We start from the raw sequence: 17,018 nt of genomic DNA on the forward strand, positions 1-17,018 counted from the left end.
GTTTATATCAATGTGCAAAAGAAGGAAATTGGACTTCTTCCTTATACCACACAAGGAAGTCAATACACAGAACAAATTACAAACCTAAATATAACAGCTAAACCTATTAAAACCTTTGAAAGAAAACATAAGTATAAATGATGTTGGCTTGAGAGAGGCACCTTTCTTATATCTAACATCCAAAACTCCAGCAACGGAAATTAAAACATGAGACCTAACACAGGAGCAGGGATACGGAGAGCGTGAGCTGCACAGCGGCTTTGGGAAACAGCCTGGCCATGTCTTGTATGGCCAAGTGTGTCACACAACACAACAAACACATTCCCGAGTGTACACACCAAGCACTGAAAATTGTGTCCGTATGAAAACATGTTCACAGCAGCCCCAAGGAGAAAACAACTCCAATGTCCATCAATTTACAATGAATGAATAAAGTAAGACACATATAGAACACTACTTTGCAATAAAAACTAAGTACTGTGCTAAGGATGTATCTCAGTTAGGATGCTTGCCTAGCATACATGAACCCTGGGTTCAATTAGAACCAGGAAACCAGGCATGATGACTCAAACCTATAATCCCAGAACGTGGATAGTGACAGGAAGAGGATCAGAAGTTGAAGCCGTTAAGTCTCAGGTACACACAAAGTTCAAGGCAAACCTGGGATATATGGCAATGCACCAAAAAAAAAAAAAAAGAGGAAGCTCTCACAGCAGCCATTGAGGTAAACTGGGTGTGCCCCTCTGATCAGCTCAGGAAGAACAAGGAAAAGGATAAGGCCTTTGGCCTCTGGCCTCTTGACAGAACTGCTCAGACCAAAACCCAGTACCAGGACCCAGTATGTGCGATGGAGAAGTAGCTGTGGGCAGTGCTGTGGACAGCGATAGGCTCCTGAGAACATGGCCAAGGCTCAGACAGCTAAGCTTGCAAGAAAAGACCAAAAGGACCAGAGACAACAACTCTAAGGACTAAGAGTGTAAGCAGTCAAGGAACAACGTCAAGGCAGATGAAAAGCGGACCATTCCCAAGACAAAGAGGAAAAGAATCCATCCGACCTCAGCAGGAACGGTATTTAAAAGCCTTGAAGTCTCTGAGATCTGCACGTGCTGGAACCCTGCAAGTCTCTCAAACACTGCAAACGAAGAAGGAAAGGAAAACTGGACTCTCTCCTCCCAGACTCTGAGAAACAAAAGAAGTTCAGCCAACCCAGCCATCCAATCACAGCTGGGAAATCCCACCTGAGGAATAAGGTCCTGAGAAACCCCATCGAAGCCCAGACACGAGAGCAGTGTTGAAAAGCAGTGTCCATCTTCATTGCAGCATGAACTGCCCCCGACTGGGAAGATCAAGTGAGTGCCTTTGCCTCTCCAAGCCCTGAACAGGCCTCAGGCATCACCTATGTCTCAAAGGCCACTGACCCTGGTTTCAGGGAGACCCATAGCAGCTTCTCTGGCCTGGCCACATGCCAACCTAGTGTGGCCTACCAGGATGTCTGCATCATCTGCAGGAACCAGGTACACCAGAAATCTAGTGCACATACATGTAGGGGATATACTCATTAAATTAAATAAATCAAAAAAAAGGGCCAAAACGTGAAATCATAAGAAAGAAGGCTCATCAAGAGTGTGAGGACGCTGTTTGGGGAAACAGTAACTTCTTCTACAGTGGGGAAAAGACAGGAAATTTTCTTGACGTTATGGTTATATAATATAAGCTACCAAGATCACTGGAACAAAGTGGTTTTCCACAAGGATATTAAGATAGATACAGATGCAGACTAATTATGACATATAAATATGTAGACGTGTAAACATGCAGATAAAGTTCTCTAGTCTCAAATACTTTTAAGCACAGTAAAACTGACAAAAGACGTATCATTCAGTTACTTTTAATAAGTGAGTCATAAAGATAAAGATGGGGGAGGGAGCGAGGAAAGGAAGGAAAGAAGGAAGGAGGGAGGGAGGGAGGAAACTAAGTTAGTTACCTGGGCAGAGGCTAGAGAGCAATGCAGTAAATAGCTTCCCCCTATAGTTTCTGCCTCTGCTCTGGTTTGAGCTCCTGTCCTGGCTTCTCTTAATGATGCTCTGTTACCTGGAAGTGTATAATCCAATAGACCGGTGGGCAGTGACCCCACTGGGGAATGCATATAGATATTCTACATACCAGATATTTACATTCCGATTCCTAACAGTAGCAAAACTAAAGTTATCAAGTAGCAATGAAATAATTTTATGTGGAATTTCATTCCACAGCATGAGGAATAAAGGGTTCGCAGCATTAAGAACCAGGCTGAGAACCACTGTTTGGTCTAAACAAACAGACCTTTGTTTCTCCAAGCTGCTTTCGGTCATAGTGTTGATTATCATAGCAACAGAAAGCTAACTGGGGCAAAACAGAAAAACCAACTCCACTGTCTTCTGACCTCCATATATGCCCCATGGCATGGGCACATAAACATCACATATACTAATAATGATAATGAATTTTGTAAAATTTAAAGTATTGATTCAGTCCATAACATGGATGAACTTTGGAAACACTCTGCTGAGAAGTAAGTCAGCAAAGACCCCCATAGTATAAGATTTCATCTGGGTGAAATGCTCAGGACAGGCAAATCTACAGCAACAGAAAGTAGGTTAGCAGTTTCCACTGTGAAAGACAGAATGACTGTTAGCAGGTGTGGAGCTCTTAGTACCAAACGTGGTTATGATGACAGATCTGTAATCCTGTGGATGCACTATAATCATTGAATTACACAGTTAAAATCCTTAAATATTTCATTGTGTATATATGGAGGGCATATGTGCACATATAATGTGAGTTAATATGATGGCACATGACTTATTGCTCAATAAAAATTATTTTTAAAAGTACAATTAACTACAGATTGCAAGGCATGAATCTGAGGCCTGCCCGGGGCTACATCACCCGGTGCCATCACCCTAAGTATGCTGTATAAAGTGAATCGACTGTACTACATTTTGAAGCCTTTAACTGACAGTAAGCCCATTTCGTATGTCTGTTGTATACTATGAACCTTAATTCAGTCTCCTTAGCAATTTACAAAGCAGTGGTGAACTTCTGGTCAGGCCTGGTGGCACAGGCCTTTGGTTAACTGGGAGGCTGACATAGGAAGATCAAACTTAAGGCCATCCTGAGCTACAGTGTACAAGCAGGTCAACCTGGGCAATTCAGCAATACCTTGTCTCAACATAAAAGGTAAAAAGAGAATACATATAGCATTTGCCTAGAATAAGGCCCTAAATTCAATCATCTAGATTGAAAAATAAGGGGGAAAAAGTAAATTTCATTCACTTACTTGTTTTTGTTTAATTTATTCATTTTGTTGTTGTATAACAAGGTCTGGCCATGAACTTGAAATCTTACTTTAGTCTCCTATTACTGGGCTGCACATGTGTGGCACCGGGCCCAGCTTCACTCACTCACTTCTGACTAGCACAGCTCTCTGTACAGAGACGCCAGGTGTCCTGACCTCGCTCCCCCATCACCTGTGTGTGAGCCATGACAAAAGAGCTGTGGAACGCAGAAGGTGTGAAGGCGTGTGCCCGCCACCTAGGAAGCTGCTGTAGGATTGCGAGTCTGACACCAGTCTGGGCTGCCTAACAAGACCTTGTCTAAAACAACACAAAAATAAATAAAACAAAAACAGTGAGTACACAGTTTCCTTTTGAGATATTTCAATATTTATAAATAATAGGAAAGGATCCAAAACAGTGTCACTTGCAGCTCTTTGTAAAAGGACTGCAATTTTATGATTATAAAAAACAATTGTCGGGGTTGGGGATTTAGCTCAGTGGTAGAGCGCTTGCCTAGCAAGCGCAAGGCCCTGGGTTCGGTCCCCAGCTACGAAAAAAAGAAAAAAGAAAAAAAAAAAAAACAAAAAAAAACAAAACAATTGTCCAGGGCTCTGAGCAGCGATCTGAAAGCGAAGTGCTCCTCACTGCGCTCCTCACTGCGCAGGCTCACTAGCAAGCTCACCGGAGAACACACTGACCAGCGCACCTTTCCCTTCTAAAGTGCAGGTGGGAAACGGAAGCGCTGTAGGCTAAACAAACATTTTTCAGCCTCTGCAAACAATCCAGGGAGACGCCACAGAATACATTGTCATCGTATGCCAAGATGGAGAAATGAGTTCTGGATGAAACTGTTAGACACTGGTTAAATGTGAACAGTCCTCAGTATGGCTGTTTAAACGAAAGATCTAGTTAACCCTCTAAAATAGTCAGACATTACTAGGAAATTCTTGGTTTCAGAAACAGTTATTTGTCTCTCGGGGAAGTTTTGTCCTCTTAGGCCCTTGTTTAGTTAGATTATAAAGGGTTGGTATCTGCTGCTCCTAGGCACGCCCATGCAGCAAATAGTTTCTGTCAGACCAACGGAATTCCGTACTTGGCCGCCTTACCTGTAGAACATTTTCTTCCCAACAAACGGCAAGCAACCCAGACACTGTCTGTAGATCCTGTTCTCATCCGTCTGCAGTTCTGAGCCACACTGCGCACAGCCAGCATAGGTGATGCGGGGAAGAGACGCGAAGATGCTCTGCAGACTGCTGCGAGCATTCAGAGCCACCTTCTGAGCTGCCGTGGCACAGAACACCAGCTCTGACACCCTGGCTGTGATCAGAACCACGCCTATGTGAGAGAGAGGGGGCGGGGGGGGGAGAGAATGTAATTATTTGATTCAACAGTAACTTTAATTGACAAACATAGCAATACGGTTCATTTACAGTCACTTACTGTATAAGCCACACCAAGGTCTTGTTCTTAGAACTCATCCCTGCCTACAGAATGTCAATTTACTTATGGCTTCCATAAAGAACCTATAATATTATGGAGGATTTGCCCGCAGCTGAGTGAGTTCTGGGTTCCTATTCAAAGAGGAATTAAGTGCAGTGTGGGGAGGGGTGGTTTTGCTTTTCATTAACTGTAACCTCAACCATGTTAACTAACAATGTATTTATCTACTAAACATGTATTGAATGCCTATTACATCTACTATGATCTTTTGATCCTAACTTATTTTTGCCTTTCTGCATACTAACATAGCCTATGAGTCTATCTGATTATGACTCTCCTCTCCATAGTCATTTAAGGGTTTCTTTAAGCCTTCAGATTTATTCTTTGCTCTTTTGTTAATCAGCTTTGGTCACTAAAACAAAGTTTCTGATATAATGTAAAGGCGGAGAGATATATTTATTTGGGTTCCTGGTCAGAGGCGTCAGAGAGGCCATGGTGGGAGAGGACAGCACAGCAAGGCAGCTCTCATCACAGCAGCCAGGAAGCAGAGGGAGACCACTGGTGCTGGCTGTTGGGTTTCCTTGTGCTTTTCTACCCTCTGGGCCCCAAGTCTATGAGATGCTGCCACCTACAGTCGGAGTCTGCCTTCCCCCCTTGGTTTACTGTCCTTAGAAACACCCCACACACTCACACAGAGTGGCATCACCAATTCCCTAGTTTTACTCTAAACAAGTCAGCAACCAAGAATAGCCACCGTGGTCCTCTTACAAAGTCTAGCCCAGGATGCATCATGCTAGCCCTCATCCTATTTTCTGACCACCTCTTTTGGAGTTCAACAGTTGGGACTCTCCTTGATGCTTTTCATCTGCCTTGTCTCTTGGATTAAGATGCTTCCATCATCTCTGCTCAGGCAGATATCTCTACATGGGTAGTGGGAATGGGCAGTGGCCACATATTTAATAAGCTGTAGCAGACGCAACACTGCCCTTTTCCACAGGCATGTTCAATCACAGACGAGATGAATGAGAAGTGCAATTATCTCAAAAGACTGTCCACATAATTCTGCACTTTACATATTTGCATACCTCTTTCTAAATTTAAGAGGCACTGTAAAAGTGGACTTTGCCTTCAGGGGCATTCAGGAATCTAGGCACCCAGGTTCTGCTTCTTATGGCTCGTCACGAGGAGCCAGCCCTCCCCAGCTTCTGTCAGCAAGCAGACCTTCTCGGGAAATCTCTGTGATAGCTCCTTTCTCTTGCCCTTTATTTAACCTAAAAAATAGTACCAGGCTAGGAAGAGTTGTTTGTTCCTGTGCATTCTCTTTCCACTTTCATATTTAAAACAATGGCAGAAACTATGACTTCTGTCCTAGTAGTTGACCACAAGACAAGAAAAGGGCTAAATTTAGGGGTCTTTTGAGTACAACCAAAGGGAAGCGCTAAAGTAACCTAAAGTTCCTGAGCACATCCCAGTGCCCGGCAGCATCCTCACCTGGCGAAACTGTCTCTTCACTACCACTAACCATTGGCCCACTGTACTGTTGACTTCTGTGAGGTTATTTTTATTTTAAGTCTAATTCTAGGTTTCAAACCTCACAGGTCCCTGTCTTGTGTAAGTGGTAAATACAGTTGATTTCTCCATTGTAAGAAATAAAAACTGTGAGGAGATACAGCCCCTCTGCTGCCTATGGCATCCCTTCACATGGCAGCCGTCTCTGGGGGGAAATGGAATGAGGGTGGGCACTGGTGTAAATATAGATATGATGCCTCATTACCCAAGATCTCACCGTTTAGTGTAAATATGAACCCTGCTTTGGCCACAGCAACTCCAAGTTCTAAAGTGGTATAAAGTGTCATACCTCCTCTGACCGGCATGGCCGGGGAGGCCAGAAGAAAGACACCCACTCGCCAGCAGCAGGTGCCACTACGATGGGCCAGTGGGTGATGGAGAAATGGGAAAGAGGGAGCCCTCAGTGAAGAGATAGAAGAAAAGAGAAGCTGAGGGGTTCATACACCGTGGGGAAAGGTGAAACTGGAGACTCGATGGCAACAGCGGGAACAGGAGGATGTGAGGCCATGGTAAGGGCCATGTCTGGGAGACCACGTGGAAGTCTGAGGGCTGCGCTCCCACTAGGGGTTGGCAGGGGTGGCAACATGTTAGTCTAACTGGCCCACACTGCCACCTGAGGCCATGAGGTTTGAGAAGTCATGATCACAGGAGCGAGGCCGTTTACACTGAATCCTCTGGGAGACCGACGCTGGTGCTCAGCTCACTGCCCCCTTTGTCCATGTCTATTTAGTTAGGACTTGAGACCATGGATGATGCTACCCACATTCAGGGTGTGTGCTCCCTCCCTAGTTAAACCTCTGTGGAAACGCTCTCATAGGTACATCCAAAGGTTGTGTCACGTAGGTGAGTCTAAATCCAATCCAGTTGACAATGAAGATTATTAATCAACACAATACATATATGAATTAACATGACTAGTGAGATTTGATCTATCATTTGGCCAAAGGAGAATAAGGTTGAGAATTACTACCACCTTGTTATATAACCGCTGCACACACCCACACCCACACACATTCCTGGCACATAGTTCCTACACTATCTCAGAATAGTAGGAGCATGCATGATTCTAAGATGACTTGAGTAACAGCATTAACATCTGGGCCCTTGGACATCTTGATTAAGAATATATGGCTTATAGAAGCAGAGTCAGAACAACCCCTTGAGCCCACAGGGATGGGAAGAGTGTCTTTTCCACAAGCTAGAGTAGAAAATCTCACAACTCACAGAATACTGGCAAACCCAGACACTTTAGTTACTTCCCAGGAAATTCATGGCACATTGGTGGTGGGGGTGAGGGGTAGGGTGGGGGGGTGGTTATCTCAATTTCATCTTAAATCAGAGAGAACAAAAGCAAGTAGGTAGGAAAAAGAAGTAACGCAAATCAGAACGGAAGTGAATAAAGGAGAAAACAGAAAAATCATCATAATGTGAATGCAATCAATAAAATGAATAAAAATAAACAAAAAGAAACACAAATTACTAGTTTCAGATAAGATCAATAGTATTACCTAGTCTATGAATATTTAAAAGGCTAGTAAAAGAATGACTTAATATCAATAATTTTTTGCTATGTCAATTTTTTTAATATTTATTTATTTTATGTATGTGAGTACACTGTCACTGTCTTCAGACACACCAGAAGAGGGCATCAGATCCCATTACAGATGGTTGTGAGCCACCATGTGGTTGCTGGGATTTGAACTCAGGACCTCTACAAGAGCAGTCAGTGTTCTTAACCACTGAGCCATCTCTCCAGCCCCACTACATCAATAATTTAAATGAACAAATTTCCTGAAAACTATAAACCAAAATTCACTCAACAAGTAGAAAATCTTCATAGCTCTGTATTTATTAAATACATTGAATTCATAGTTAAAACCTTTCAACAGTGAAAACTTCGAAGCCTGAGATGCTGGTGTACAGCTGTAATCTTAGCCATGGAGTGGCCGCGAGTAGAAGAATCATGAGCGGAAAATCAGGAGAAGCTAGATAATGATATATAAAGGAAAAACGTAACTATTCGTGAAAGACATTAGGTGATCAGAAGACTGTAAAATCAATATCTGGCTCATCTACCTATAGAGTGCTACATTTCACTTTCATATTTAATTATATACATTCTCACAAGTGGTAGCCTCTTTGCTTACACTGAAACTAGCAACATTTTATGTATAAAGATCTTACCTGAATACTTATCTGTTAGGTGAGTTGCTAAGTCTGATATCTTGACAAAGGAGGATGTATTTTTTTGAAATTTTGCTTTAAATGAAATTGCTCTTGTATCATCATCAAACAGGCATTCACAGGATGACCACAGTGTTGTATGTAATTCTAAGTTTTCTAGTATGCAGTTCCGCTGAACAAAAAGGTACTTAAATTCCCAAATACAATCTTAAACAAAAACAAATAAAAAGTCACCAAAATAAAGGGTCTATACTCAGAATCAGGTTAAGTAGACTAACCTAATTAAATCAGTTAAACCTAACTTTTATCACTAAAGAATGTGGGCAAAAAGACAAAATATAACAATGTGTTAAAGCAAATGAATTGAAAAGCTACAGGTGTTAAGATTTCTGAGAGAGCCTCTCTCTTAGAGTCCCGGCTGCCCTGAACTCAGGCCTCCTGCCTCTGCCTCCACTAGAACTGCAGGTGTGCACCACCACACCTAGCAAAACCACCTTTGTGATCTTTCCTGATGATTTCTTGGGCCCCTAAACAACTGCCGTTTAGAACAGCACACTCTAATTTTAACATCTATAAAGTCTATAATAAATTTTTAGCTAGTTGAGTTTTTTAACTGAAATGGACATTTTCTGACTCCCTCATTAAGAACTAACTTTCGTTGTTTTGTTTTTATTCAGAATTGACAAGTAACTCAGCCAGTCTATGCAGACAGCATCATTAGATATTAGGTGGGTGCTGGGAACTGAACCAGGTCCTCTGCCAACAGTCTAATAGCTGATTATTGGGAAAACTTGTAGAGAAATCTCCTTTTACTTTAGTGTAATTTTAAAGTTGAATATACAAATATGTACACACACACACACACACACACACACACACACACACACACACACAATTATTGACCAGAAAGTCTATACTGCTATTGCTTAAAAGTCGGAAATGTTGGGCTGTTGGCAGTGTGCAGTGTGCAGTGTGCATGTGCAGTGTGCAGTGTGCAGTGTGCGTGAGACACTGCATAAACTGCGTGGTGGTGCGCACTGCAGTGCAGCCTCGTGAGAGTGAAAGCAGGTGGCTCAGGAAGTCAAGATCAGGAAATGAGTGGAGGCAGCCTGGGCTAGTCCCTGTCAGTCCTTACGGAGGTTACGAGAATAGGGGCTACTGTGTGCAAACACAGGTTTGTTATCGTGGTTCCCGGGAAGTTAGGTAAGTAAGACAGCTAAATTGTTTCATCAGTAAACTATTGCTTATGGCAAACTTGAAGTTATATTAGAAAAGTTTTTAACCAATTTAAATCCGTATTTGAATTGTGGATTTAGGATATAATCGGATTACACAGTAGACATGACTGACTGGATAATACATAATCATCCAAATCATCCAAATATAAGCTGGGATTATATGCATTGCTCTGCTTAATTAACTGTGCTAGGAAAGCACTTTATCTTAACTTGTGATGCATTCGAAACGATAAACTGTATTTTAAAATAACTGCATGAAAATGACATTTGATTCTGTATAAATTATTTTACGGTCACCTAATTATGCTTTTGTTTGTTTGTAACAGGGTCTCATGTAGCTCAGGCTGGCCTCAAAATACCCACGTATCCAAAGATAGCATTGACTCCCTGACCCTGTGCCTCTACCTCCCAGTGGTGAAATTACAATTACTCTCCAGAAATATGATTTATGTTGCTAGAGTACCTCCACTAGAACCTAAGCCACGATCAATGGCTGCTGCATACCTGCTAATAAGACATATTTCAAAGAAATGAAATTTGGGGATTTCTTCCTATTCTTCCCCAAAGCATCAATTCCATATAATCAGAAATGATTATATAAGCTAGGTCTGTTATCCTTAAGTATGCAAAAGCCAGTGCCTACTACAGAGGCTGACATGGACATAGTCTCAAGAACTGCTAAAGGAACAAACAAGAAGGCTAACAGTTTCTGGAAGTTCGATCACTTAAATGATCCTTCAAAACTGAAATTTCTCTATTAAAAGGAATTGTCTTGAGGTATTAAAGCAGATGTTAAAACTTTAAAATAATGAGGATATATAAAAATTTAGGCTTAATTAGTGAACTCAGCAAAAACAATTTATATCAGAATTCCTGTGTACATGTTTTCAATATTAACTAAAAGTCATAGAATTATCTAGATATATTAATAAATTCTCTTCTACTACCACATAATCTTAACTCTAAAGAAATAGTCACATTAAGGAAAGAGCAATGTGTTCCCCTACCACTCCACCTCTGACCTACATTTCGTTTAGCATGCACTGGACTCGTGTTCACAGCTAACATAGAATGGTCAGTGATCATGTCTGTCATCAATACATGTTTGTCAAATTTCACAACTGGACAAACATCTGTCACTATTTGATCATAACATAAAAGTCAGACTTATCTCAAATCCTAGTTAGGGGCTATTAATGATTAAGAGACAATGTGACAGATCCTACCTACAGATAAGCACTTAGGCAGAAGTCTGGATGCAACATTAACTTATCCAAGTCTGAAATAATGAATCATTTGATCAATGTCTACATTATTTTGCAGAGTAAAGTAACTAAAAAAAAACACTGATTAAAACATCTCTCAATGTTAAAATCAGAATTTCACAGCAGTAGAAAGATACTGTACTAATTCATTGAAATATCCCTTCTAATTTAATGTACCATAAATTATTAACTTGCGCTTTTAAAAAACATGCATACTACTGGGTTGTATTTTTAAAGCAAGCATTCTACAGTGACCAAGAGTTCACATTTTGAACTGTAATAAAATCCAGAACATAGTAATTAATCCAATAGGAAATGTGACTTGAAAGACTTAATGTATCCCTATAACATCAGTCTTCTGACAGAAAGGAATTTATAAGAACACTCTAACTGAGAAAAAAAAAACAAAAAACAAACAAAAACCCTACAGATCCCTTTCTAGAATAAAAGTTTTAAAGACCCTCTCTGAGGGGTTAGAAATGGCTCAGCAATTACAGGCGTGTGCTGCTCCTACAAACGACCCATGTTCCAACACGCACAGAGCTGTAACTCCAGCTCCAGGGAAGCCAGTGCCCTTTCCTGAACTCCTGAGGCACTCACACACATGCACACACATGCACACACACACACACACACACACACACACACGCACACACACACACACATACACACACACATATACACACACATATACACACATAACAATGTGAAAAAGAACACTGTTTGAAGGAGAGACTGTTGTTGTTAATGTCCTCATGTAGTAAGCATGAAAACATTCAAGCCTTTCTTTTGTCATCATTAATTACAAAGGCCTTCTAGATAACTAAATTGCTTTAAAATTATAGCAAGAGCAATTTTCAGAGGAGCATTCAATCATTATTATTTCAAATGCTATACTCTCTTCAGAGTCTCTGCACTACGGACAGATAAACATTAATCATTTACTGAGATATAAATAGGTTACGTGCTTTTTCAGTGTGTTTACCTTTTTTCCTTTGAAGTTGAGTATGCCAGGCCGCTCCAGGACCCCATAATACAAGCAGGTAATGTTGACCTTGAGCCTGTTCCACCGTTAACACAACCTTTCTTTGCTTTTGTCCTCTGTAAGTATATAATGCCTCTAGAAAAGGAAAAGAAACATTCTACTTGGTATTACACAGTATCTCATGGTAAATACATCGTGGTAACCAACTGATATACTAAGACGGTCTTGTACAATAGTATGTATAAGCTAAAGTTAGAGAGACTTTAATACTTACCTGTCAGTACAGTGATGTCCACCACTCTGAGCACTGCATGGACTAACGTACCAGGCTGCAGCTGCTCCAATTCCACAAACGTTACGGTGTTGGTTTTCTGAGGCTGCCTCTGAGGTAGATCTTTGAGATAGGAATGTTTTGAAGACACGTATGTCAGTAAATCCTGAAGTATAACACTGGCAATTATATTGGAATCTAAGGAAGCAAAAACCACAAAACAGAGGCGAAAGATGACATCATATTTTGTTGGTAATCATAAATGAGAAACCACAGCTGTGGTGGTTTGAATGAGAATGCCCCATAGGCTCACAGACTCATATATTTGAATTCTCAGACATCAGGGAGTGGCACTACTTGACAAGGACTAGAAGGTGTGGGCTTGTTGGAGGAAGTGTGTCACTGAAGGTGGCTTTGCAGCTTCAAAAGCCCACATCAGGCCCAGTAGCGCTCTCTTCCTGCTGCTGTATCCTGATCTGGATGTGGAACTCTCAGGTCCTTCTGCAGCACCTTGTCTGCCTGTGTGCCCCCCATGCTCCCTACTATGAGGACAACGGAAACTGTAAGCTGGCCCCAGCTGAATGCTTCATTTTGTAAGAGTTGCCATGGTCATGATGTCTCTTCACAGCAACAGAACACTGACTAAGACAACAGCTCTCATCTTAAAGACAGTAAGAGAGTTAGTTAGGAAGCCATCTTTGAGTAATGTTCCAAGAACACAGATTTAAGATCTCAAATTCCATGTTCCAACACAGAAGCAGTTTCACGAAGTTTTACAGTTTCACAAAAGAAAGTCATAAATCAAGGCAATTTTAAAATACATTGGTTGTGGGGCAGGAGAAATGGCTCAGTGGTTAAGAGCACTGGTTGCTCTGTAAAGGACCTAGGTAGGTTCCCAGAACCCACATGGTGGCTCTCAACTATCCATAACTTCAGTTCTTGAGGGCTCAGTGCCCTATTCTGACCTCCTCAGGCATATGGTGTGTGCATGAGTGCGTGCATGAGTGTGTGTGTGTGTGTGTGTGTGTGTGTGTGTGTGTGTGTGTGTGTGTGTGTGTGTGTGTGTGTAGGCAAAACACCCATATACATAAAATAAATAAATCAAAAAAATAACGGTAAGATAGATACATTGCTGGCTACCTTGGAAAAGCAGGTACAGCAAGATGGGGGAAGCTTTTCTGTAAGACAGGATGCTATCTGATGACGTGCTCAGGAGATGGATACTCTAGAGGGCTAAAACTAGCCCCAAATAAGTAATTAGTCTTTAGACTTGCAATGTTCCAATGTCTTCACAGTACTTAAAATCTTATATTTTGGTTATGAGCCTGGCCTATAACAGTTGAGTCATCTCTCCAGCATCACAGTTTTGAAAATCCAATCAGTCAGTATCTGCAGACACAGCCTCTTTTCACAAGTTTTGTCACACTATGCACAATGTTTTCTTTCTTTTTTAAAAAGATTTATTTATTTTATTTACATGAGTACACTTTAGCTGTCTTCAGACACACCAGAAGAAGGCTTCAGATCCCATTACAGATGGTTGTGAGCCACTATGTGGTTGCTGGGAATTGAACTCAGGACCTCTGGAAGAGCAGTCAGCCATCTCTCCATCCCACAAAATGTTTTCTTTGAACTATGTTTTATGTTGTAATATATAAATATATATGAATCATTACTTTATTTCTATATAATATGTAGCTTATTCTTGACTTAGTTTACACCAAAAAATAAAGGTTGATACCATTAGACAATAGAAACTTGCCATCTCTAGGAAATTAATACTGTTCCAATCTATAATTAGGCCTAGAGTTTCTATTATTTTTTACTCTTCTATGCTCCAGAAACTGTCTGGTGGGCTCCCAATCTCTAGAGTCTAATTTGACCCCATCTTTCCCAGCTAACCTGACAACAGTTCTTCATCAACAAGCTCCTTAGCAAATCACTTCTGCAATACCCTACCAGCCACTTAACAGACTCTCCAGAACCTGCCCTACACTCATCGCTAGTTTAGGATGCTGTCCTTATCATTTTCAAGGTGCTATAAAGTCAAGTCGTCACACTCCTCTTCCCAACCAAATTCTGCACAGCATAGCAACCACACATGCACAAGACTCTTCCTCCCCTAATTCTCATTTAAGCATGTGTTACATAGTAATATTTCTTTTAACTGTAAAAACAGCCACTTAATTATTCAGTTGTGGTTGGGGATTTAGCTCAGTGGTAGAGCACTTGCCTAGCAAGTGCAAGGCCCTGGGTTCAGTCCTCAGCTCCGGGAAAAAAAAAATTATTCAGTTGTAATACCACTTAATGATTTTATCTTCACCTTTAAATGGTTTTTTTAATTTTTTAGATTATTTTATGCATATGACTGTTTTACTCTGTACCTCATGCATTCTTGGTACCTGCAGTGTGTGTCAGATACCCTGGAACTGGATCTATACATGGCTGTAAGCCACCATATGGCTGCTGGGACTCATAACCAGAACCTCTGTGCAAAATACACTTCTAGCCACTGAGCCAATTCTCCAGACCCTGTTTTAAATTACTGAGACGACCGTTACAACTTTACATACAATCAAATATGCATACTTAGAAGCACATATTGAAAGGTGCTCAGCAGTCAAAGGAGTCTGCTAAAAACCTGATGGTCTGAATCCTAACTCAAACTCCCACAAACTCTTCTGAATTCCACACAGGTACTCCACCCCCACTGAATGAATCAATCAATCAATGTTTAAGAGAATGGATTAATGAGGTCTGCTAATCAAATTCAAATTCTTCTGAAGGAAAGGAAGATATGTTCATATATATATGACAGACTTATGGCTAAATTTGATTGGTTTTCTTAGAAATCAAGAGTTTATAGACTAATCTGCCCTTCTTCGTTCTTTCTCTCATTAACACCGTCATCTGCATCCACTCCATCTGCTACACTAACACCTAAGTATTTATTCACTCACCAGAGGAGCATCCACTACGTGACAGGTGCTAAGGAGACAGAGAAAAACCACATCACCACAATCTCAACACAGAAAGAGTTAATGATTGACCTAGAAACAAACGGCAACAAACACTCAGCACAGAATGTAAACTGAGGACAGGGCTGACTCTCAGTAAATTGTTTACCTAGCACTTGGGTGGCACTGGGCTCCATCCCAGAGAAACGTTCCTGAAAATAGACAGAGAGAAGGAACTACCTAGAAAACAGTTGGCTAGAATCTCCAGGGAATAAACTGAGAAAAGATGCATGGTGGCTGAAAATCTCTAGCACGGCAGCAAGGAAAAAAAATACACAGTCCGTCCCAGAAGGGTTAGCGTGGCCCAGGGATCTCCTCCTCACATTGGAGTCACTCATAAGACAAAAGGCCTCGGAAAATACTGTGCTCTCAGTAACAGATATTCTAAAAAGAAAAGAAGGGGGAGGAAGGGAACAAAAATTATACAAGACAACAGCAGAGGAAGAACATGTCCCAGGAACAGCCTCTGCTCCTAGCAGAGTGTCAAGACGTCTTTGAAGTTTCAGCTGCTCAGTGCTTGAGACCCTCAGTGAGTCACACTCCTGGGACACTGAGAGCAAATGTCACGGAACCAGATTCTGAATCCTGAGCAGAAGAATGGTTCAGTGGTCAGGAGAACTGGATGCTCTTCCAAAGAACCCATGTTCAATTCTAGCACCTTTGGCAGCTCACAGCAGTCTGCAACTCCAGTTCCGGGGAATCCTATGCCCTTTTCCAGCCTCAATGGGCACTTTACACATGAAATATGCAAACATACACACAGATAAAACATCCATAACATAGAAAATAAGTCTTTAAAAAAGAAAAGAAAAAGAAAACTTTTGTAGCTCAGTTCTAGTCAGATACAGAGCCTGCAGGGTAACAGACAGAGGTTTCAAGAACTATCCTAACGACAGAGATGACAGCCTGGTAATGAATGGGCTCACCTTCTCAGCAGGACTCCTAAAGGACTACCTAGAGGCATGACCAGCATTTCCAGCCTGACCTGTGAAGGACAACCTACTGACAGGACCAGGATCTGAGAGCCCACCTCAGCCCACGAAAACTGCGTAGGCAAGAACAGCATATACATCTGACCCCAGGGCCTCGAGGAGGGAGGGGTAAGCAGGTTCTGTGACCAAATCCACAAAGGTCTGCCCACTGACACCTCAGCTACACCATAGCCAGGCTCCACTTAAACACTGACAGCACTCTCTTTTAAAAACACAACAAATAAAAACAATGAATCCAAGAAATGAAATAAAGCCAGATGCACAAACCCCAATGCAATAATAGAAATATATATATATGATGCAGCACAACTCCTCCAAAAGTCACTGGTTCTCAAGTAACATCGTCCAGTGAGAGTGAACCAGATGAAATCCCAAGAAGTCAAAAGCGTATGTTTAAAACATCATTCCTGAATGAATTTTAAAACAATACGAATGAGAGAGAAAAAGAGAGAGAGAACTGAATGAAATAAAGAACCTCATACTAGATAGAAAAGAGGAATCCCATAAACAGACCCATTGAGAACTACTGAGGAAAAGCAAACTGAAATACTGGAATCGAAAACATAGTACGTTAAATTAAAAACTCATTGTTGTAAGTCTCACCAATAGAAAAGATCAAATAGAGGACCAAATAAGCTTAAATGTAAAGTGGAAAAATTTGAATATTCCAAAAAGACAGAGATAAACTAATAAGAAGCCAAGAATGGGAGCTGGAGAGATGGCTCAGTGGTTAAGAGCAC

The 17,018-nt window shown here is 41.3% G+C and overlaps 1 protein-coding gene across 1 annotated transcript in view; it reads right to left on the reverse strand.

Annotated features, from left to right (window-relative positions):
* Window positions 1-17,018, reverse strand: part of Shld2 (shieldin complex subunit 2) — a 32,864-nt gene that overhangs the window by 3,443 nt on the left and 12,403 nt on the right. Inside the window, exons 3-6 of the mRNA XM_032919293.1 lie at window positions 12,273-12,467; window positions 11,999-12,133; window positions 8,511-8,717; window positions 4,424-4,652 (exon numbers count right to left, since the gene is read on the reverse strand). Of these exons, the coding sequence (XP_032775184.1) occupies window positions 4,424-4,652; window positions 8,511-8,717; window positions 11,999-12,133; window positions 12,273-12,467 (766 nt within the window). The remainder of the gene's footprint in view (window positions 1-4,423; window positions 4,653-8,510; window positions 8,718-11,998; window positions 12,134-12,272; window positions 12,468-17,018) is intronic.

The sequence above is a fragment of the Rattus rattus genome, chromosome 13 (genome assembly GCF_011064425.1).
Source record: "Rattus rattus isolate New Zealand chromosome 13, Rrattus_CSIRO_v1, whole genome shotgun sequence".
Lineage (NCBI taxonomy): Eukaryota > Metazoa > Chordata > Mammalia > Rodentia > Muridae > Rattus > Rattus rattus.